This window comes from Propithecus coquereli, unplaced genomic scaffold (assembly GCF_000956105.1).
Source record: "Propithecus coquereli isolate 6110/MARCELLA unplaced genomic scaffold, Pcoq_1.0 Scaffold89, whole genome shotgun sequence".
NCBI classification, from domain to species: Eukaryota; Metazoa; Chordata; class Mammalia; order Primates; family Indriidae; genus Propithecus; species Propithecus coquereli.
Window position 1 is genome coordinate 7,035,702 of NW_012155173.1, and position 24,735 is coordinate 7,060,436.

General features: G+C 43.0%; 1 protein-coding gene across 3 annotated transcripts in view; it reads left to right on the top strand.

Moving 5' to 3' along the window:
- Nucleotides 1–24,735, top strand: part of ASTN2 (astrotactin 2) — an 893,996-nt gene that overhangs the window by 396,277 nt on the left and 472,984 nt on the right. For all 3 annotated transcript variants that reach the window (XM_012664418.1, XM_012664417.1, XM_012664419.1), the window contains one exon: nucleotides 13,140–13,307. In XM_012664418.1, coding sequence (XP_012519872.1) covers nucleotides 13,140–13,307 — 168 coding nt within the window. The remainder of the gene's footprint in view (nucleotides 1–13,139; nucleotides 13,308–24,735) is intronic.

Sequence of the window (24,735 nt, forward strand, 5' to 3'; positions counted from 1 at the left end):
ACACACACACACACACACACACACACACACACACACACACACACACACACACACACACACACACACACACACACCCCTCTGTTGAGTGCTCACAGCAGCTCGTTCCTTTCTCCACAGCACTCATTCCTATTTGCAGATGTGCAAGTGTTGGTTGGTACATTTACTTAATTAATGTGCATCTTCTACCCAGCATTGTATATGCTCTATATGGACAAGTACTATGTCTTTTTTATTCCTGGTGGAATACCCAGTTTTTACAACCAGGCCTGGCACATAAGTGGTGCTCAACAAACATTTGTTGACCATATGAATAAATAAATACACTCAGAAGTCCAACCCAATGCTCAGCCTGCTGAGAAGTAAAGTGAGAGTAGATGAAGTGCAGGGCCTGCAGTGTGGACTTCTGGGTTCTAGTTCCAGGTTTGTAATTAAATAACTGTGTGTCACTTGGGCAAGACACTTTGACTGCCTTCAGCATCTTCATCTGTGACATAGGAATGAAGTCACTTCCTAGAACATATAAGCACATGCACAGAGTATGATATCATCAGATACCAAGCACTCTAGTAAATACTGTATATTGTTTAACTTCTTCCCAACAATGACCCTATAGGTAGTTACTGTTATTTTTCTAATTTTTTTCAAATGGAGATCCTGAGTCCCAAAGAGGGTACTAAGTTTTCCATATCTCATTCATCCTTAAGTTGGCACCTCTTGGCACAGGGTTTGGCACTTAGCAGGCCACCAGTAAAACATTTTCTATCCTTTCATTCAAAATGTTTTACTGGTGGCCTGCTAAGTGCCAAACCCTGTGCCAAGAGGTGCCAGTTTAAAGATGAATGAGATATAGATTCTCATTCAGAACACTCATTTTCTTTCTAGGTAGATAAGACATCAGCATGCCCCACACCTTGCCACAGGGTAGGTGCTCAGTAAGTGTGTGCTGAACCCAAAGCCATCAGTGGTGACACCGACGTAAGGAAAGAGGTGCATGCACCAGCCCACTGGGACAGAGGGAAGACAGGCCACTTCCAGGTGAGAGGACAGGGAAGGAAGAGTTTTCCTTCATCTGAGCCTGGGACTATAGGTGAGGTAAGGAGGATACTCCAGGATATGGGGACCAAAGCAAGGGTAGGAGGAAGAAAATGGTACCATTTAGTCAACTGCTGCCTTTCTTGACCCAATGTCTTGCCCTGTTCCAAGAGAGGGAGATCATATTCCTGGCAACTACCTAGGGACAAAGAAAGAAAATCACAAGCATTTTCTGGTTACCTACTAAGTGCTTGACTCAATACTACAATGTTATAAATATTCTACCCTTTTCTACTTCCCAAACCTTCTGAAGTGGGTGATATTGCCATTGTTGTCATCATAGCAGCAACAGTAATAGCATTATCATCAGTATTTTTTTTTTTTTTTTTTTGGAGACAGAGTCTCACTCTTTTGCCCGGGCTAGAGTGAGTGCCGTGGCGTCAGCTTAGCTCACAGCAACCTCAAACTCCTGGGCTCAAGCGATCCTCCTGCCTCAGCCTCCCAAGTAGCTGGGACTACAGGCATGCGCCACCATGCCCGGCTAATTTTTTTCTATATATTTTTAGTTATCCAATTAATTTTTCTGTTTTTAGTAGAGACAGGGTCTCGCTCTTGCTCAGGCTGGTTTCGAACTCCTGAGCTCAAACAATCCGCCCGCCTCGGCCTCCCGGAGAGCTAGGATTACAGGCGTGAGCCACCGCGCCCGGCCAATCATCAGTATTCTTATTAGAAAAGTAATATAGGAGTGGATAAAATAAATATTAAATATGCCCTCTTTCTAATGTCCAGTCCTAGTTTGTTGGGTTGATGACTGTTTTGGTGTATATCCTAGAATTTCTGTATGCACACATACTTGTATACACACACACATGCCCTGTATTGCAATATTTATGTTTGTTGTTTGTTTCAAACCTGAGATAAGTTCCTGCCTATTCTTGAGTAACTTGCTTTCCTCATGAACCATGGACATCTCAGTGTGCCATTATACCTAGGAGTCTCTAGTCGATATCATTGTCCCATTTTACAGAAGAGGAGCCCTGAGGCTGACAAAGTCAGGTCATGGGCATAGAGTCCTTCAGGTGGCAAATGGCAGTGCTCGGGTTCCAACCAGACCTGTCTGGCTCCAGAGCCTGGCCCCCTCAGGCTACACTCTACCAACTCCCTGTGAGAGCAGAATGAAGGAATTCATTGTTTATGAGTCTTAAGCCAGAAATATGGACCTTGGCCACCCTGTGCCCTCTTTGAGCCCCAGAGCCTTCATTCGGCCCTCAAATTAAAACCTTATCCTTTCTCTCTTTACCTTTCCCAGAATTCATAGTAGGGTTTGGCAGGTGGAAGGCTGATTGCCAAGAGCACTACAGTGTGGCTAAGTTGCGGATCTTCTTTGTTATGTTGCCCCAGGTATCAATATTATATATCGAGGCAGCTGTTTTCATCTGTGCCAGACAGTGAAATCTGTTTCATCAACATGACTGTTGAAACCTCTGATTTTTGGAAGCTTTGCCCCATGTAGTCCTTTGTAGAATCATAAAACAATTAGATTTAGGCTTAGCATTAATTTGAATTATTGTCCAGTTTCCAGAAAGTATCTCCTGGAAATGTCATAAGGATGTATTACATGCCTTTGGAGATATTAAGTATTGAATTACAATATTATGTCACTACCCTCCTTCCATCGATGGTCTTTTTTTTCCCTCTCTCTCTCTCTCTCAACACGGTGTGATTTATGTTTCAGCCACCACCATGAGAAGCTCAGTATTTAGAGAAATAGCCAGAGATGAATGCTGACAGAAGCCAAAAAAAGAAAAAAAACCCACAACAGACAAAAATCCTATTAGTGTTGACAGGTTTTCCCTGAAGTGAGCAGGATGTGAGACAGCCTAGTGTTGCAGGCTCTAAACTCAGAGACAGGCAGACTGAATTTTCACTTTGAATCATCACCTTTTAGTTGTGCAATTTAGGACACATTCCTTTAATCTCCTTTAGCCTCAATTTCCTTATCTGAAAAATGGGAATAAAACACCGACCTACCAGGGGTATTTCTAAGGTCAATTAGATTAATAACAGAAGCCGTAGGAAAAATTCTCACTTAGTAAGTGCATGCATTCAATGAATGAGCTACACACACAGTCCCACTTAATGTCAGTGCATATGCTGGAAGGAAGTACTGTTCACCCTCTTTGGGATGAGGAAGCTGAGAAAAGAAATATTGAGCGTTTCCCAGGGTCACTGAAATGGTGAGTGATACGGGTACCTTTTGAATCCAGGTGTGCCTACCTGAAGATCTGTGCTTTTCCCACTAAAGCCATTTCTAGACAAACGAGGAAAGCAGGAGCCAAGAGATCTAGAGAAAAAGGAGGACTCACACACACACACACACACACACACACACACACACAAACACACACACGTACACTGTCATGAGAGACACAAAGTAGGCAGGTGCCTGGGCTTAATTTGGTCGGTTGGCATCAAACTCACAGTGTAGTAATGAGACAGATCTGGGGTTGGAATTGCTAATATGGTTATTCTTAGTGCTCACAGTTGTGAGCTGTCTTTGCCAAACAGCCCTGATGTTTGTGCAGATTCCTTGGGAGAGGCAGGAGGAAAAAAAAAAAAAAAAAACATCGCCTAGAAAAGGGCGGGCCCAAAGAAGTGGGAACTGGGCAGGAAACATGGTTAAGCTGCTGGACCCTGAAGGCCACAGGTGCATTCATTCATTTGCTCATTCACTCAGCCCTTCATGTCTTAGCTGCAAATTTTGTATTTTCACTACAAATGTGTTGAACCTGATATGTACCAGCCACACTTCTAAGGCCCACACTTCTAATGTTTTCTCACTCTCACAACACGTCTTCGAGTAGCATCGCTCATTCCTGCCCTCCCGACCTGACTCACCCTGAGATGGTGTGACGGTCGGAGAAGCTGCTGGACCAAGCTACAAGTCAGCCCGGAAGAAATGGGGATAACCTGGGTAGGATTTCCTTTTGATCTAAGATCAATGTTTTTTAAATCATCATGGTGGACAGTTGCTCCCCAAACTCAAAGATCATTTAGCTCTAACTTCCTAATACTGAAAAATCTCTTTCTATCAGAGCAAGGTGATACTTTTTTAAAAAATGAAACTGATGTCTGGCTGTGTCGTAAGCAGGGCCACCATGTTGCACAATTTCAGGAGGTACCACCTGCATTGGAGACAATTATTTATAGGACTGTCTGTGCTTATGTGTCTGTATACATATGTGTGCATATACACAGAGATCCACAATTATTCAATTGTATATACACATGTAAAACACAAAATGACTTGTATATATGGATAGGTATACAACTATAAATAGAATGCATTGTTTACCATAGAATAGCATAACATAAATGCCCTAGCCAGGCACTGTACTATCCATAGGCAATTCAAATGAATTCTATTTAATGGCCATACAAGCTCTAGGAAGTAACTATTATTCCCATTGTACAGATAAGAAACTGGAGGAGGCTTACCAAGACTAAGTGATTTGTTCCAAGATCACACAGTGACTCAGTGGCTGGGCCAGGGTTTAATCTGCCCCTCTTCAGCTCCTTTCAGAGCTCCCATCTAAGCTCATGTATCACTTGGGCAGCTGCCCGAGAGAGAGATTTTTCAATATTAGGAAGTCAGAGCTAAAGGACCTTTGGGTTTGGGGAGCAACCATCCACCATGTTCATTCCGGAGACACTGATCTTAGATCAAAAAGAAATCCAACATTGACATTGCATCTGATGCCTAAATTCCCAATGAAGTAATGAAGAAAGTTTAAAAAATAAAATAAAATAAATAAACTCTTAAATTTAAAGTAAATAGCTTCTTTCAATCTTTAACCAATATTCTTCTTTAAAAAACTAAATGAGTCAAAGAAGAGCATTTCATGGCTTTGTTCTTTTCCCTTTGCTTAGCTTGGTACCAAATTGTCGTATCCCTGGGGGAGAACATATTTTTTGAAATGTCAAAACTTCAAACCTCTTTTGTCCAGACTCAAATACCCCTAGCTCAACTTTGAAGCAAGACCATGGGTACATAAAGGCATGTAGAATTCCCTGGCAATCTGTTTTTAGCCAGACTTTGATCATAATTTGAGGTAGAGAAGACAGAAACCGGTAGGAGCACATTGGAGCAAGTGTGGGCATGTGCTTCAGAGAGACCTCCATTTGGGGAGACAGAAAGCTGCATTTGGATACAGCTTTATTTGGAAACAGCTATTTTTTTTTAACACAGAACATCCCAAATCCCAGTGGCCTGTTCATCTCTACACTCCTTTTTCAGGGATATCTAGTGATGGGCTCTTCAATGGAATGAGGCATGACATAGCCATCTCAAGGTCATTAGCATTTCCTGTGCCCCATGAGGGAGCTCTAGCCTCATGACAACTCAGCCTCCACAGGATCTGCCTTCATTGTCAGTGGGAAATCCTGGAACAAACCCCGACCGAGCTAGAAGTCACAGCACTCAGGGGCTGGTCTGGCCATGCCACTTTCCAGCTCTGTGGCCTTGGGAAAGTCGGTTGATTTCTCTTCCCCTCACCTCCCTCATATCACTAAGAGGCTGGGAGTCACAAAGTGTAGGTTCTAGTTGTAGATACTTAACTAATCCCAGCGGAATCTTGGGCACATCTCTCCCTTTCTTGAACCTCAGTTTCCTTGTCTCTACGAAGAGGGTCTGATTAGAACATGCATTCTCACTGAGGATTTAACACCCCACGGGGTGAAAATGGATGTGTGGGGGTGTGGAGGTGAAAAAATCTTACTCTTTTTATGTACAGTATATAAACAGGACATGCAGCACATAAGCAGATATGCAATTTATCTATGGTATTAAAATTTTGTGGATCAGGGATGGCTAGGGGAAAAAATGTCTTTAAAAGGCTCCTTAGGGTATGATGAAGGCAAAAAAAAAAATAGTTGAGAAACTCTGGACTAGAGGGCCTCAAAGTTGTCTGATATTCTTTAAAGTTAAATGTATAACTATCCTAGCGTCATAAAATTCTGATCCTTTGTATAGTTATTCCAGGAAGTGCCCAATTTTAACCAAGTTGCTGTCCTCTTCAGAGCTTGAAAAAATAGTATTTTCATGTAAAATTAACAAAAAGAAAGAGGCCAACTCTCTTTAAAATAGCCACTGGAACTTCTCAGTGTTTTCTTAGCTTCCTTCTCCCCGGTCATTTGCATCTCATTCACCCACTTTATGTGTATGATGATCCCTGTGTCCATCCAGATCACACGCCGTACTGGGTATCTGTGCAGTGGATGGAGACAGCTCAGGTCAGATAGGGATTTTATCCTGAGGTCCATGGACTGCCCAAGGGATCCATAGATAGAACTGTATTCCACTTACTCGTGCCCTTTGTAATACGATGCATTTGGTTTCATACACTCGAGCACTTTATTCTGAGAAGTGATCCATAGGAATCCCTGGCACAAAATCAAGGCTGATAAATGGAGCAAATGGCAGGCATAAGAGATGTTTGTTGTCAAATAAGACACTGGTAGTGTATTAATTTACTAGGGCTGCCATGACAAAGTACCACAGACTGAGTGGCTTCAACAGCAGAAATGTATTTCGTCACAGTTTGGGAGGTTGGAGTCCGAGATCAGGGCGTCAGCAGGGTTGGTTTCTTCTGGGGCCTCTCTCGGTGTCTTGTGAACAGTTGTCCTCTCCCTGTGTCCTCACATGGTCTTTCCTCTGTGTGCATCAGTGTCCTACTCTCTCTTCTTATAAGGACATCAGTCATGTTGGATTAGGGCCACCCTACTGACATCATTAACCTTAATTACCTCTTTAAAGACCCTATCCTCAAATACAGTCGTGTTCTAAGACATTGGATCTTAGGACTGAAACATACGAATTTTAGGGAGACGTAATGTAACCCATCATGGGTAGAGACCATACAGAGGAATAGGAGAAGGTTGAAGTTCATCCAAGGCAAAGGAAAGAGAGAGGACAGAGCTGGCTGGGGAAGATCAGAAGATGAGGCCATAGGGAAGAGTGGCTCAGGAGTCTCTCAGAGACCCTGTTGACAGAACTGTCCCCACAATAATGACCCTTGAGAATGTTTGCGCTCAGGGACTGATTGCTTCTGGCTATCCAGGTTGTCTCTGCCATTCTCACAAACCCTCAAACTTGATTGTAACCCCATTTTTGCAGTTTGGTCACCTACTCCCTAAATCAGTTGATGGTAGGGGGTGCAATGGAGTCAAGCCTGACGTGGGGCTCTGTGCACTAGGGAAAGGGCTAGGAGTGATGCATTCTTCATGGGTCACTTGGGCTGGCAGTAGATGTGGTCTTCCTTTCTGCTTCCTTTCAGAGTTTGCTTTTCCACCTGTTTTCAGGAAAGACATTTCCCCCAGGTCCAAGACCCTGACCGATAGGATCTGTGGTACACATGATGTAACGGAAGGAGAGGAACCTTTAATTATTTTACTTCCAGAGAGGTGGGAAAAAGCAGACCAAATACGTTTGGCCAACGTAGTTCCTGTGCTTCATTTCATCTTTCGGCCCTGCAGCCTGTCATTCCTGCGCTCACCATTCACCACTGTGACCAGAGCCTTTTTTGAAATCTCCTCTCCACGGTTCTCAGAGGTCTGGCTCATGATACGAGGTATAATGAAAAGGATTTGCAGCTGCCGTCTGGCTCGCCAGGCGATTTTGTCTGGTGATACCTCCTTCTGTGGTATTTTTAGTTCTCATCCGTAGCTTTCTGTTTCTTTGGGGGCCTGTGTGCCTCTGGCTTTGGAGTGAATACTACAGAGTGGCCTGAGCTCCCCAGCTCACCCCTGGTCTATGCTGCACGATTACAGAAGCAGGCTTATAATCAATGTAATTGGAGATCAGAGTTAATGAGGACCTCCGTGCCCGTGCAGTCCCCTGAGCAACGTCGGGCTTCCGATGCTAGATAAGGAAATGATTGGGCTGAACTGAAAATCCATTTGGCTAATTAGATGATGTATATTCCCACAAGCCAGTGGGAGAAAAAAAAATATATATATATATTTAAAAATAAGGAAACATGACATTTTGAAGTTGAGATTTTGGCAGAGATTTATTTCAGAGTCATTGCTCTCTGGGGAGATCTATATGCGTATAGACAGGAATCTCAGAGCACTCAGAAAAACGGAGGGGCAATTTTAATCTAAAGCAAAAAAATAAAATTAAATGAGGGTCCAAAAGAAAATGAGAAAAAATATGAGACACATGGAATATGCATTTTTATCCCTTTCCTGTGTAGTCTTTATTCCCAAAGAAATGCTAGCATTTATGTAGAGAACGCTGCTTGACACTCTTTGACCTTGGTGTTCTCTCTCCCTCTCTCTCTCTTTCTCTCTCCACACACCCATAGCTCAACATCTCGTGAACCTCCACTATACCTTAAGCACTATAGTGATTGTAGAGTTAAATGAACCTGGTCTTTGCCTTCAGGAGATGCACAATCTAGTTGGGAGAATAAGTAAGGGACAGGGGTGGGGGAGCAGACACTCATGCTTTGCTTAGCTTTGCCTTCTCACCTTCCTTGCTGGACTATAAATTCTCAGTAGACAGACACCATGTTTTATTCAAGCAAGGCCTGGGACAGGGGTTGGCAAATAGTAGCATCTGAATGAACAAATGACTATACCATGGCATTTATAGGTGATAGTGGAGTGGAATGCTACAGAAGTATTAAAGAGATTAACAGAAGTACCAGCCAGGTCGGGAGTGGAGCCTTCAGGGGTAAATACCACATGGGTGCCATGCTTCCTTCACCTCGACCTTTGCATAGTGTGTCCTTCTTCACCTCCTTCAAGGTCAAGCTTGAAGGCCCGCTCTTCAGTGATTCCTCTCGGACCCCCCCTTTCTTCTCCCATTTAAAGGTACCCAAAGACAATGCCTGTCTTTTTCAAGCAGTTCTTACTACATTCTAGGTTGTATTTAAGATATCTGTGCAGACATTTGATCTTCCTTATTTAGTCCATAATTTTCTCAATGGATTCAGCTCATTTCTCAGTCTCTTTGTCTGTTTCTTACACAGGAAGGAGTTTAATAAATGTTGGTTAAATTAACACATTGAATTTGGCACAAAACTACTTCTTTTCACTATCCGATGTGGCACCTCCCTGCCACATATCCTCACCCCTTCTCACTAAGTCCCTCTGCCTGAGTCTCTAATCAGTCACCCCCATCACAAGCCCGTGGGGTGAACAAGAGCTCAGGAGCCACGATAGTGAAGTTCCAGTTTTGTTTAGAACTGGGGAGACTCTGAAGGGCTAGTCTTACATTCTGGCTCTCATAAGATGAAAAACAAATTGAACGAGGGGATCAATGTGAAGGCATTTCTGATTCACAATCCCATGATGAAGTGAGTTGAACTTCCCTCTCTAGTCAAGCATGGAACTCTCATTTCGTTAATGCCCCTGACATTCACTAAGCTCCTAGTATATGCCAGGAATTTTACTGAGAGCTACATTGATAAGGACTAAGGAGTCATGACCTCTTCCCTGTAGGAAATCACAGTCTACCAGGGGAAGCAAAAGCCCTCCACTGCACGGTGTACACTTCTGTCGTCCTTCTGTAAGGTGTGGAAATACTTATCCTGCAAGGCTGTTGTAAGGATTAAGTGAGCAGAATGTGTAACACATTCATCCTGGGGATGAACAGAGAGGACATTCAAAGGATAGTAGCTCCCTTCTGCCATTAAACTAACTGTACAATTCTGTATAGTATCTGTTTAAAGAAATTAAGGATAACCTGCTGTCTTAGTTTGTTCAGACTACTATAACAGTTGGCTTCTAAACAACAGAAATTTATTTCTCACAGTTATGGAGGCTGGAGATTACAAGATCAAGGTGCTAATGTATTAGGTGTCTGGTCAGGGCCTATTTCCTCATTTATCGATGGCTAACTTCTTGCCATGTCCTCACTTGGAGGAAGGGGTGAGGGAGGTCTCTGAGGTCTCTTTCATAAGGGCCCTAGTCCCATTCATAAAGGCTCCACCCTCATGACATAATCACCTCCCAAAGGCTCTCCCTCCAGACACCATCACAGTGGGGATTAGGTTTCAACATATGAATTTTGGGAGGACACAAACATTCAGTCTATTGCACCTGCGTTCAAGTCAGTCCCTTCCAAGGAGACTTACATTTCTCATATTGGAGAGAGATCTGTCAACTAGTATTGCATTTAGAGCTTTCAAATTCATAGGAAACCCAAAAAATAATCAAAATAGCTCTGTTAGTTGAGATGTCTCAATGTGCCTAGGACTTCCCATACCGTAATGAACATTGTGAGGTTGCACCCAGATCTCCAGTTAGCACCCAGGCACTCATTCTCCCAACCGCCAGGAGTGTTGACGGTTGGCCACTGTCAGCAGAGTCCTTCTTGGAGAAATGACCTCCATTGAAAAGGCCACTTCATCCAAGGTTATGTTTCCTCCCCAGGGATAGCCCATAGCCTGTGACTGGTTAATGTGGGCGTACAAAGGCCTCACACCCTTGTCTTGATTTGTAACAATGGAAGTACCTTTCCAGCTCCAGAAGGATCAGCTGGGGGCTTCGCTGTACCGGCATGGCTGTTTGACTTTTCCCTCTGCCCAATTTTACTTTGCTCGTCCTCTTTCAGGAATTTGCCTCCCAAAACCTCCCGCATGCCAGTGTCTGCCTTTGATTCTGTTTTCTGGTGATCCTGACCTAAGACAAACGCATTGTCTCATTTAATCTTTTTATCAGCCCTAGGAAGGGGGAATTGGTATCCACGCTTTTCATATGAGCTAACCGAGGGTCTATTTTCTTGCCCAAGTGTGCAGAACTAGTAAGCGACAGGATGAGCATCTGAGCTTGTATCTTGCTGATTCTATTCTCTTTATCACTGCACTGTGCAACTTTACTGAAGCAGTAGGATTAACCAAACTCAGCCCTGGTACACAATTCAATATCCATCTTTCAGTCTTTAGTGAGAATAAATACAAGAATTATCCATTTAAACAGCATGACTGTGCTTTTTAAAAGAAAAATCTGTAGTTGATACTGATGTTCAGTGCCTTGCTCAAGGACCCATGTGACATGTTTCTACCCGGGCTTATTTCCAGGGGGGAAATATGGCTTTGCAGATAGATTTACATATCTTCTCTTGCCAGAAATTTGAAATATGGAATCGAACAGACTCCTTCCTTTTTTTGCTTTAGCTGCCAAGGACTTTAGGGGCAACATAAATGTGGCCATTTACTGATCTCAGAGCCTGATACTATCTATTTCTTCCGCTCCATGTAGACACCTCTCATTGGCATCAAAAGCCATGCTGTCCACTGTGCCTTTAGTTAGGTACTCATTTGATAGGATGGTAGAAATCATTGTATTTGTGTGAGTTAGAGAAGATGATCATTGCTGGTCATGCCCTTACCCTTGTCAGGGAAGCTTCTCCACCCACAGTCTTAGACTCTCAGGCAGCCCGATGTGATCCCACCTCCCTAGGCACCACCCATTGGACCACAGCTGGGCACCAGAGCCAAGAGGAGTCCATCCATAGGTCAGCCAGCAAAGTCTGATGTGGCCTGACAGAGAAGCCTCTGTCAAACCCATGTGATGCTTATTAACTGAGTCCTTCCTTAGGGAATTTGAATTGCATACATGGAAAGATTTTATTTTGGTTGATAATGAGGTAAAGAGAGGCAGACACAGGAGAGAAGCTGAGTCATGTTAATTATGAAACACAATTTAAAGTCTTCTCCTGCTGATCTGCCATGAATCTAGATCCACTCTTCAAGTCCAGTTTCATAAAGTCTGGTCCTGTTTGGATGCGTTATTTTTCCCCCTATGAAATTCTACCTTTGCTTTGCATTATTGCTTCATATATACACGCACCATTTACAACCCACATGCAGCCATTGTCAATGGGCTTCTGTTTCTTGCCTCCCAAAAAATGTGCGTGTGTACATGTACATGTGTGTATAATATATATGTATGTATATGTTATTATAAATTCATGTATAATATATTAATGTATACATATATGTGTTATTCTCATGAATCCATGATGCCCCTCATTAATCCATATACCTATAAATACACATACATATATGAGAGGAGCATTTCAAAGCAAAGGTTGCAAAGATTGCTCTACACAAGTGTTCAAGAAGAAATTTTACCCATCATTGAAAAATTGGTAGATTATAATAAAAATCTGAATTTTCAGCCTCTCCTGAAGAAAATCTGAAGATGTGATACACTGGCCTTTAGTTCCATGTGGCAAGAGTTGGCTGGAGCTGGGTCACCACCGCCCCATTTGGTGGAGACTGCAGTGTCCCCTGTATCCCAAACCCCACCTCTCCCTATTGTTTCTCAATATCAAAGCATTTTTTCGTGGTGTGGGTGCTGCTTCCTTAGTGGTGCTGGGGATTTCTTTGAAAATCTCTCTTTGCCTCTGTCTCTGTCTCTGTCTCTGTCTCTTTCTCTCTGTTAATCTCTATCTCCATCTCTGTCTCTCAGCGAGTACAAAAGGAAACACAGCACCTGTAAGGTCAGGAGCCTGATGCTATTTTCCTGACACCCAGCCAGTCTCCCCCACTGATATCACCCACCTGGCCCTGGAGGCATCAGCAACCCCTGTTCCAAAGGGAATACCTGGGTGACACAGACATTAACTTTTTACTCTTCTTTTGAAATTTAATATTTAATCATTCTTTACGAGATCAAGTCAGGTACTGGCTAAGCATTTTGTCTGCATTAATTTATTTCATTCCATGAGGCAGGTTCTGTTAACATTCCCATTTACAGATGAAGTAGCCAAGGCCCAGGGCCACAGAGTGACTTGCCCAAAGTCCATAGCTAGTAAGGACAGACCTAGGACTTGAACTCACATCCCTCTCCATCTTAAGGGCCTACTCTTTACAACTGGGCTGAATCTTCTCTCGTTCCTGATTGTTCTGTCTCTAATGGCTTCTGACACCTTGACTTACACAACGTGAATGCTCTGTAAATTCCTATGACAAGTGAGATCAGGTGTCCTGGGGGCTGTGGCTTGTATGCACCTCTCTGTGTTCCTGCAGCATCAGCAGTGAGACCCTGAAACTGGGGAGAAAGTAGCTGTCTTTCTCTCTGTTCCCCCACAGGGAGCAGCTTCGTGGTGAGTGAGGGGAGCTACCTGGACATCTCCGACTGGTTAAACCCAGCCAAGCTGTCCCTGTATTACCAGATCAACGCCACCTCCCCGTGGGTGCGGGACCTCTGTGGGCAGAGGACAACAGACGCCTGTGAGCAGCTCTGCGACCCAGAGACTGGTGAGCCATGGGGGCTCTGGCTGGGGGTAGAGGGAGGGAGAGGGTGGGTTGAAGGAGGGTTTGTGCTCCCTCTGCCTAAAGAATTGTGGATCCTGAGCCAGTGACAAGGGGCTCGATGTAAAGATCCATCAATCTAATTGATGCTACTATACTATGTGCTGCCACTGCTTGTCAAGGGAAGAAATGCTCAGAGAACCACAGAATCTCAGAGTCAGAAAGGACCACGGAGAACATCTAGTCCAATTCCAGCAAAGCAAAGGGTCTGAATGTCCTCAGACATCCCTGAGTTCAGATCCGATCTGCTTCTTACTAGCTGGATGCTCTTTAGCAAGACACTGCCTGTCTTTGAGTACCAGAGAAAGAAACTAACACCTAACCTGCAAAGCCCATTGTCAGGATTAAATGATAAAATGCATGGAAAGCTCCTAGCATATTCATTTATTCATTCATTCAACAGATATTTCTCAAGTAGCCAGGCACATATTTAGGTATTGAGAACACAGCAGTGAACAAAATAGGCAAAATCTCCACCCTCATGAAGCTTACATTCTATGGGGGAGACACTGTCTAATACAGTAGCCACTAGCCACATGTGACTATTTATTTTAAATTAATTAAAATTAAATGCTATTAAATATTCATTTTCCCAGTCACACTAGCCAGATATCAAGTGCTCCATAGGCCCATGTGACGAGTGGCTACTTTCTTGGACAACACAAATATAGAACATTTCCATCATTCTGGAAAGTTCTGTTAGACAGTGCTGCAATACACAAATAAACAGGCAAATATAGGGACTCTGCCCAGTGATGGTAAATGCTGGTGTTGGGGGCAGGGAGTACAAAGCACATGGAGTGCTCAGCTTGGAGTCTGGGTGGAATTATCATCATACACAGAGAGTGGCCAGGGAAAGCCTCTCTGAGAAGGTGATATTTGAATAGGCACCTTAAAACTGGAATAGATGGAGCCATGCCAGTGTCTGAGGAAGAGGGTTCTAGGCAGGGGAACTACAAGAGCCAGTGCTTTGCAGCAAGAGTACGCACACTTGCCTTTTGCTCAGCACTAGCAGGAAGACTAGGATGGCCGGAGGGCAGTGAGAGTAGGGAGGAGGAGGTGAAATCTAAGAAGCAGAAGGTTTGGGAGTAGGTGGTACTTCAGGGCTGGGACAGGATGGTATGAACTTTGGATTTTACTCTGAGTGAGATGGAAAGTCATTAGAAGATTCTGACTGAAGGAGCAACATAGTCTGACCTAGGTTTTTTTTTTTTTTTTTTTTTTGAGACAGAGTCTCACTGTGTTGCCCGGGCTAGAGTGCCATGGCGTCATCCTAGCTCACAGCAACCTCAAACTCCTGGGCTTAAGCGATCCTCCTGCCTCAGCCTCCCGAGTAGCTGGGACTACAGGCATGTGCCACCATGCCCGGCTAATATTTTCTATATATTTTTAGTTGTCCAATTAATTTCTTTCTATTTTTAGTAGAGACGGGGGTCTCGCTCTTGCTCAGGCTGGTTTCGAACTCCTGAGCTCAAACAATCCGCCCGCCTTGGCCTCCCAGAGAGCTAGGATTACAGGAGTGAGCCACCACGCCCGGCGCTGACCTAGGTTTTAACAAGACCACTCTGGCTCCTGGGTGGCCAATTTAGGGGGTGTTCAAGGAGCTTATTATTCTTATCTAGGAAGGAGTGAGTAGTGATTTGGACCATGGGGGTACAGGGAGAAGATGGTGAGAAATTGTCAGATTCTGGTTGTATTTAGGGTGTACTCTTGTCCAAACTTGTTATTAGAAATGGGATGTGAGAAATAGAGTGAAGTCAAAGATGGTTCCAAATTGTTCAGTTGAACAATGGGACAGGTCAGGTTCTCCTTCACTGAGTCAGGGGATGATGCAGAGGGTCAGGGCTGGATGAGGAAGACAAAGAACACTGTTTGGGATATACGTTCAAGATGACTGCTAAACATCAAGTAGAGATGGAGAGTACACGTTTGGGTCCTGTCTTGAAAGCCCATGGCTAAATATGGGCTCCAGTACCAAAGTGGCTAGCAACCCACCCGCTCCAGTGGGAATGTAGGGGAAATGAAGGGGGGCTGGGTGTGGGTGTTTACAGTGTGCTTTTCACAGGATACTTCTTTTATCTGGTGGATGGCCTAATTCCTGGTTTTCTGACCTGTGACTAGGGGTCCCTCACACAGCAAACATGTTTATACTGGCAGACACGCTGGTGGCTCTTGTCTAACCTGTGTCCAATTCACGCCTGCCTGAGCATCACTCTGGCACAGGGAGCCTGCCCTTGTGTTCTCCCTGGCATCCGGGCCTGGGATAGCCCCTGGGCCTTCAGATGGAAGGCACAAATTCAATATGCCACCACAATAGGAAACAAGTCCAAAGATCTACTTATGGAACCTGAGTTGGGAGGACAGTTCTCCATCCCGAGGTCACAGGCAGAGAGCAAGAAAGAGAGAGAGAGGCAGCTAGTGGTACATATGTTGGGGAGTAGGGCGTGGATCACTTAAAGTTCATGGGCAAATGTCTGAATGATCTCTTTAAAGGAAACCGCAGGAAAGCAAGGAGCTCAGTCTGCTGCCTAGGAAAGATGCCTCTAAGTTCCTAGCCCTGGCCACTGTCTGGGACCATTTGGGTGTCGTGTTCTACTTCTAGTGCCCAGGCAGCTACTTTTTCTATCATTTCCATTACAAGCAGGTATCTGGATCAGCCACATTCAGGAACTGGAAGGAAGTGTAGAACTAGAAACCGTGTCAAGGGTGACCGAGCCCTGCTCCTGATAGAAAAAAGTTAAATTTCTATTGAAAGTGGGTGCCAAGGCAACAAAAACTTATAAGAATTCACTACAGGTCCATAACTCAAACCCAAAGAAGAGGTCATAGCTGGAGATAGAAATTTACTAGTTAACAGCATCTAGATGATATTTAAACCCAAGAAACATTATCTTACTTATACTAAATGCTAACTGGACACTATCTTACTCATAGTTGGTGCTCAGTAAATGATAGTTCCAATTTTTCACAAACAGGGAACTAGGAGGTAGAGAGAGAAAGGGACTTGCTAAGGTTACAAAGTTAGAAGTGGAGCTAGGGTTAGAATCTCACGTCTCCTTACCTCTGGTCCTCTGCTCTTCCCTACAATTTGTATTGGTCTATTTTCTCTGGAACTTCATCTCTCTCTGTCCATTTGCAAGAGTCTGAGCAGCCTGCATGGAAAAGTCATTGCACAGATACCATGACGACAGCCTCTGTGCAGAGGGCAGGGGTCCTGGTGCTCCGTGCGGTGCCTTGGGTCAAGGGTCTGCTTCCTCTAGCCAATTACTTCTCTACTTCTCAATGGGGCATCTGTTCAGAAATAAGGAGAGGGCTTCTCCAGGCTAACTCTTGTGTCTTTGCAGTCTAGGGCCAGGATTTGCCTTTACAACCACCATTCCCTCTTATTCTTTAGTCAAGAGCCTGTTCAGAATGCATTTTTGCAGCCTTTAAATAGGCCAATTGGGGAAGCTATTTGGAAATGCAATGTAGCTCTTGTGCATCATCTGATCAGGCAGCTGAGGCTTCTTTCTCTTAATCAAGACTTGTAGGCTTTAAGTCACTCCTCCCACCCAAACACACACACACAGACACACATGATTATACTCACCCAACAACCAGATAAGGCCTTGTAGAATTATATGTCTCTGGGTCAGATACCCTAGGTTATCATTTTTCTTTTCTTTTTCTTTTTTCCTTGAAAAGGAAGCAAGGTTGTTGGTGGATGGGAACAGAAGGGAGCCACTTCTTTGCCTCCCTCTGTGAAGCCCATGTTAGGCGAGTGGTGAGTGCCTGCAGATCTGACCTCTGGTTTCCCAGCTGATCTGCTTTCAGGAGCAAGTTTGTGGTTTCTGATGATCTTTTCCATTAGCCTCAGGTCTGAGGGCCTATTTCTAGACAGTGGGTCATCCAAGGAGCAGGTATGTGTGAGCCAGTTTGGGAAATAAGCAGCTCCTCCACCAATATCCTCTAGAATTAAACACGCACAACCCTCAGAGGTGGAAGATCACTGGAATCCACTGGGTTCACCTCCCCAACTTCATCACTGATGCTACTGATGCCCAGAGAAGGCAGGTGACAGGACCAAGGTCACACAGCTGGCAGCTTGCAGAGCCAGGATTGAGACCCAGGTTCCCATGCTCTCAATGAGCACTTACCACATCTCAGTAGGCCTGGAGTGGAGCCTAGGACTCTGCATTTCTAACAGACTGGTAGCTACGGCTGATGCTTCTTGTTCAAGGAATACCCTTGTTGCAGCAAGACTCTAAACACTCCCAAATACTCCTCTCATGTTCTGCACGCACAGTGAATGGCTCAGCTGCCAAATTTGCTAATTGAAGTATTTTGACAAAACCGTGTTCACGTCTATCCACCTGATCTCCTGCCTCTACTGGTTTTGTGCTCTGAGTTCTAGGTACCCCAACCACGTGCAGGTCCCCGGAGGCACCATGCCCTCTCATGCCTCCATCCCTTTCACGAGCTGTTTCCTCCCCTTCAAGTGTTTTTCTCCTGCTGCTGGGAGAACAGGGGATTCTTTGTATCTCCTTCACTTTCAACACAAACACCCTTCCTTCCTTCTATGGGTATTCCTGACCGCCACCACCCCTGCCACAGATTGCCACCCCTCTTGTCCCTCTGCAGGGTCATTGTCCTTTCCTTGTCTGGATAGATCACCAGACTGTAAACTTCGTTGGGAGCTGAGGACGGAGGCTCCAAATGGGTGTCTGATTGATCTCTCTGTCTTTCAAACTCAGCGTAATGCCTGACATGTAATCAGCAGACAGAGAATGACGAAAGCAGGAAGGAAGGAAGCAGTTTCCCTCCCTATGAAACAATTGTGTACCGCAATTCTAGTTTCTTCCTCCAGATCCGCTCACACAAGAACTCAGATTCAGTATTTTCCAGCTTTTGAAAAACCGTGTCACAAAACACTGTCTAGAAGCCAGGCATCTGAACTCTAGGGTGCTCTGGCCTCATCCTCCCGTTCAGCCACATCCCCACGAGCATCCCTCTCGAATTGGCCACTCTGCCACACTGCCAGTTGTTCCCCAAACACCCCATGCAGAGTCTCACCTTCTGATTCAAGTTCCTCTCCTCCCTCCACTTAAGATGCCTTCTACTCTTTTATCATCTACCCTTTAATATCTGTTCTTTAATCATCTACCTTCCACAGTCCTACTCATTTGTGCGCCTGTTATTTCCTCTCAGTAGAATGGATGACTTTTTTTTACAAAACCATTAGAGTTCTCTGTTGACTATAAACCAAATTAAAGTTCGAGTTATTGCTTGAAGATTTGTCTCCCCTGCTAGAATGTAAGCTCCTTAAGGCCAGGGACTGTCTCCAATCTATCCCTGTATCCTTCCCACCCCAAGGCCCAGCAGAGCATCTTCCCCTTAAAAGTCACTTCAGGCATAAACGGTGGGATTATCTACAAGTGAGAATTGGAAATGAGATGTAAGATCCCTGAATAAAATATCACGGGGCTTAACTCAGGCCCACTTTGTAAAATTTAGTTCAATTCATTAGATCCAATTCAAGCAAGATTTTCTTAATTCTACAACTCGTAAGTCTGTGTGGTAAGTGCTGTGGGAAATCACAGACAAATTGCACAATGTTCTTGCCTTCATGGATTTTACATTCTCACAGGTATAAAAAGAATCTGCTCATATACAGCTATTATAAAAAACAGTGTGGGATAAATCAGGAACAATGCATTAACAGAGTGCCTCATGCCCGCAGCACAGGGAGAAATGTACTGTAGGTGGGGATTTCAGGAGACACGTCATGGAGAACATGACCTTTTAGCTTAGTCTTGTAGAAGTAGTAGGGAATTTGAATAGGGAAGGTGCCTTAGCAGAGTGAATTTTACTTTTGTTTTTTTTTTTTTTTAAAGAATAAGGTTTAGAATTATTCTAGAAATGAGAGGCAGCGTAGCTGGGCTGGCATCTGGAGAATGTGCTGGACATGAAGTGGAGGCACAGAACTGAGAGACTGGGAGGGGATGAGGTTGAAAAGGGAAGATGAGGAAAGCTTATTAAAAGGTAAGGGTGAAAAGAGTCTAAGAACCGACAAAGGATTTAGTAAGGCTATGTTAGCCACTGAAATAGGGAATCTGCTCTCTACATCTGTCCAACGGCTTTGGGGAACATCCAACTCCCTGAGGGAATAGCTGGACCTTTCCCCACTCTTTGCCTTCCATCAGAAAACAGAATTTGGGGGAAGTCATGTAAAAACTAATCCCCAAAGTCCTGTACATGTTCATGTCATTGTATGTCAAAGTGGCTTAGATTTTCTTAACAAAGTCTCCATGGGTCAGATCTGTAGAGCTGGACAGAGTCGTGGAGTCAAAGAATTTGTTATCATGCCTTAAAGCTTTTCTGGATGTGTTGATAAAAGGATTATTCCTCCCAAGTGACAGGGAAGGAGGAGGAAAGTGGGGCAGATGCTACAGCTGAGGATATGTAATTGCCTTGGTGCAGGATGAACCTGGCCAGGTTGTCCTGGCTGTATGCCATGGCCCAGCTCCCGTGTGTTTTTCCAGGGATTTCAACAATTAGCACCACCCACAGAGATGACTATGGGATTGGATCTGTGATGTGCTGGGGCTGGCTCGTGTGGAGTCATGAGAGTCGATTGTCAGCATCTCTTCCCAACTCTTTGTTCAGTGATGTCATGATGATAGCTTGGGAATTTGCTCTGGTGAGGACATTTATACCAACAAAATTGATAAATGCAAAATCAGGGTTTATTTTCTTCAGAAGTCCAATCATTAAAAATTTACCAGGACAACACTGGATGGGATGAGAACAAAGTGATCAAAGACCGAGGCAAAGAAGGGCTTAGTGGAGGCCTGAAAATGTCACCAGAGCATGGCATTATGCCCCTTTGCAGAACAGACTTCCAGTACTCTTCCTCTCTCTGCAGACAGAAAGCAAACACTCGAGGACTGTGTGCTGTAGTTCCATAAAATGCAACACCAAACAGTTGAAATGATCAGGCTTTGATGCCGAAGGATATCATCAGCGCGGATAATGTCTTATCGTGAAACAGCTTTATTAAAGTTCTGCGCGTGTGAGGCATCATGCTAGATTCTATATCGAAAGCCTTTGACAATATGGCTCAAACCACATGAAGCAAGTGACAGCAGAACACTAATTCAATTAGTCACTAATTCATTCTTTCATATGTTTATTCATTCATCCAAGTGTTTGGTGAACCTGAGTAGAATGGGAATATCTTTTTGAGTCAGACAGAACCAGGTTCAAATCCTCTCTTCTCTGTTTACAGGTTGTAGGGCTTTGGTTAAGTCATTTAACATAGTCAAGCCTCATTTTTTATAACTGTGAAAGTGAGGAGTGTAAATCCTATTTTTCAGGGTTGCTGTGAGGATGAGATGAAAAATAAAATTTAAAATGCACTTGTGTGGTGCCTAATATATGGTGGACACTCATTACATAGTGTTTACTCTTATTTTTATAATCAGTTATTCAGCCATGTATATCTTCACTTATTAGTCCAATAAATATTTCATGAGACATTTAGTCCAGCAATGTGCAACTGCATAAGATTATGTGAAAAGAAAGTAAGATACAGTCTGTGCCCTCTGATAGAGAAACTTAGAGTAAGCTGGGCATTCCTATGTGCTCAACTTTCATTTCATCCTTGTGTGACTTTTAAACTTGTGCAATGAAAAAAAAATCACAAACTCTCACTGCCAACTTTGCCACACATTTGCCATTTGACCTTGGATATGTCACACGTTATGAACTTCAGATTCCTTTTCTTCAACAAAGCAATGAATGGGAGCATACTTTTAGTGCAGGAAAGGTCCCTAGACATAATCTAGTCTGATCTAATGAGGAGACTGAGGGACACCAAGGCTAAGCCAGTTGCCCAATGTCACTCAGTAAATTAGTGGCAAGATACAAATTACAACCCTAAATAATTCCTAAGATATTTTCCAGCTCAAAATTCATGTTTCTATGACCTTTCGAGCACTAATAACTTAGAGCATAAGTATGATTGAAGCAATTGGTAAATGGCATTTATAGAAAATTGAATTTTCCTTTCACAATTGACATGAACTTCAGTCATATTAGCCATTACATTCAGTTTATTTTCCTGTCTTTAGCAGCCACTTTTCATTTGTAATAGGATATGAAATGAGAATACAATATGTGTATTTAGTCACATAGCTCTCTTATATCGTACTAAATATTTTTAATGTTTATAGATTGGTTCTATTATTTGCGGAGGCCTATGTTATTAAAGTTTCAAGAGACACAAGGATTTTATGAAGCTGCAAAGTCCAAGAATTTACAGACATGGAGAACATCTCTGCATTGAAGGAGATGATAACTTTGAGGGTTTCTGAGTAATGTGGCAGATACGTTGAAGTGAAATAGTGCGTAGGTGAAATGTACAGTCAAATATGCTGATATCCATCTATAGTGAGCCGACTTTCTCAAACTAAAGAAGAGAGACTTGTATACGAGAACCTAGGTTTTAGAAAGACTTGATCTTTTCTCATCTTGTCTACTGATGTATCTCAAAATGAAACAGTTACTGTATCACTACATCTTTTCTTTTCTTTCTTTTTTTTTTTTTTTTTTTGAGACAGAGTCTCACTCTGTTGCCGGAGTAGAGTGTCGTGGCGTCAGCCTAGCTCACAGCAACCTCAAACTCCTGGGCTCGAGCAATCCTACTGCCTCAGCCTCCCGAGTAGCTGGGACTACAGACAGGTGCCACCATGCCCGGCTAATTTTTTCTATATAGATTTTTAGTTGTCCAAATAATTTCTTTCTATTTTAAGTAGAGACGGGGTCTCGCTCTTACTCAGGCTGATCTCGAACTCCTGACCTTGAGAGATCCACCTGCCTCGGCCTCCCAGAGTTACATCTTTTCTTGAATGAGTGAATGAATTAATGAGAGTCAAGTTTCTGTTGCTGAAGGGTCAAGGCTTGGTCAATGAGTTAGGTGTATGTTCTGGTGCCAGCACCATGGAGAGCTCACACAGTCCTGACAACATTTTGGCTAAAGTATTTGCTAAATAAAGACTTTTATCTGGGACAGCTAGGTCTCTACTGAAAGTCACCCTCTGCCCTGAGTTGGGCACCACTAGTCTTTGCTGAACTGAAAGTAAGCTCTGTCCTTTACCTGTTTAGAATCAGTCCTTGTCTAGCTATGCTGCTATTCCAGCGGAGTCCAGGGATAAATCCTCTATGAAGCCAGTCGCTCTGCTCCTCAGAATCCATGTTGCTTTCCACCTCACCACTCCTTTGTTATGAACTTTACTAGAACCTGGATTAAACAAAACTCATCCAAGATAATTATCAGTCAATGAATCTATACTTTGTTATTCAGACATGAAAGATAATGGAATCAAGCTTTTTGAAACCTTTTCCAACAGAAGCCATTGAAACAACAACAGACCAAGGTTTTTCTGCTTACATTCCTTGAAACGAATCAGTTAGTCATAAAATCCCGTTTCTCTCATCAAATTAATCCATTTGATGCAGGTTTATTGTCAATATATAACAGATGGGATATTGGACAATGGCCATACATAGCTTATAGTTAAAAGAGGTTTGGTGGAATTTTTGGTGAGATCAAGAAGTACATGAATAGTGAAGTGATAATATAATAACAGCATCTACAATTGTACACTTACCGTGTACCAAGCACCATGCTGAGACTATTATTGGTCTTCATAACAACACTTGAAGGAGTTATTATTATTTCCACTTTCCATACGAGAAGAAGCAATGTCTTCAAGTAGTTGATTGACATTCTCAAGGTCATACATTTCCTACAGTTGACTGACATTCTCAAGGTCATATGTTTACTAAGTCTCACTGCCGGGGTTTGGACACAGACTGAATGACAAGCTACTGTTTTGAGGAGTTAGTGTGTGAAAAAGTTTTCTTAGTACTGAGAAAAAAGAGGCTTTCTTCCATTCTACCTTTGAAAGGTATTTGTAGAGCATTCTCAGATGTAGGCATGAATTCTTTGGACAAAGGATTTATAGAATAAGTTGACTTAAAATATAAAAAGACCCAATTGAATTGGGGCTAAGGGGGAAATGCAGAGCTGAGAGGCAAGAAGGAAATGTGACAGCATTTATGAGTTGTAAGGAAAGTATTTTCTTTTTTTATCTCTGTTTGGTAGTCTTGCTGTATTTGGTTTAAATGTGCTGTAAAATGTTATGTTGTAGAAGAGGGTTAAGGTCTTTTAAAAAGGACAATCTGTGTCCAAGATGAGGTCATAAAATTTCAGAGAGCCGACAAAGCAAGCAACAGGTCTGACTGTTCAAAAATTAAGCAGGACAAGAAGGTGAGAATAAACTACAAAAGAGACTGTGAAAACTTTTCCTTATAGGGGACTTGCCAGTCCCACTGAAAGACAAGGCAACCTTTGCTTCTGAACTTGAAAGAAAGAGGTTGTGAGAGATCTGAAATCTCATACAACAAAGTTGCATATAGGAAAAAGGTAGCCTGAGGTATCTCTGAGGATTATCTCTAGGGTGTAGGTACCAAAAGAAAACGAAGTGCTCAGCTTTTAAGACCAGATTTTATCATCGTAAATATAATCTACTAGCATTTCAGTTAGAGACTATATTTCACTTTATCCAACAAGTATGTTAAAAATTATATTGGTCTTTTTAAAATGGTATGTGTCCTACTATTTTAAAAAAATAAATCCAGGAATCTTCTAAATATATATGAAAGACCTTATAATAGATGGCTTATGAATAAACGAAAGTGTGGAAGAAAGATGGTGGTAAAAGCAGAGGTTGGAGTTGGGGTGTTATTAGGATACAAAAGCCATGTTGGAAAGTGTTCCATAATTGTTGATGGTGAGTTGCTTCCGGAAGCCAATATGGTGGGGTCTGTGCGGGCACCAGTCCCTCTGCAGGGAACAGTCTGCCCTCCACCCACTTCTTATAAGCCCTGTTCTTTAACTGGCTCATTCCTCCTTATACTTCCTGTTTCAGTTTTAATGTCACACCCTCAAGGAAGTGACCTTATAGACTGGGTTACCCTCCCAATGTGTTGTGCTCCATTAGAACTATTTTTCCTTTATAATAAATAATAGCAATAGGACACATTTATACAATGGTGTGTATCAGACACTTGTCTAAACCCTTCACATACATCATCTCATTACTCTCTCAGTAACCCTATGAGGTAGATACAATCATATGTTAACTAAGATATAGTCACATGTATGTACCAATATTTTATGTACCACTAAGGAGAAAAAATGCTGCCAGTAATAGTCATAAGATACTACTAATTATCAAATGAGTTCTCATAGCAGGGATATCAACATGTGGAAAGTTCTGTGCCTTAGAATTAATGTAATGACATATTATTTTCACCATTTTACAGATGA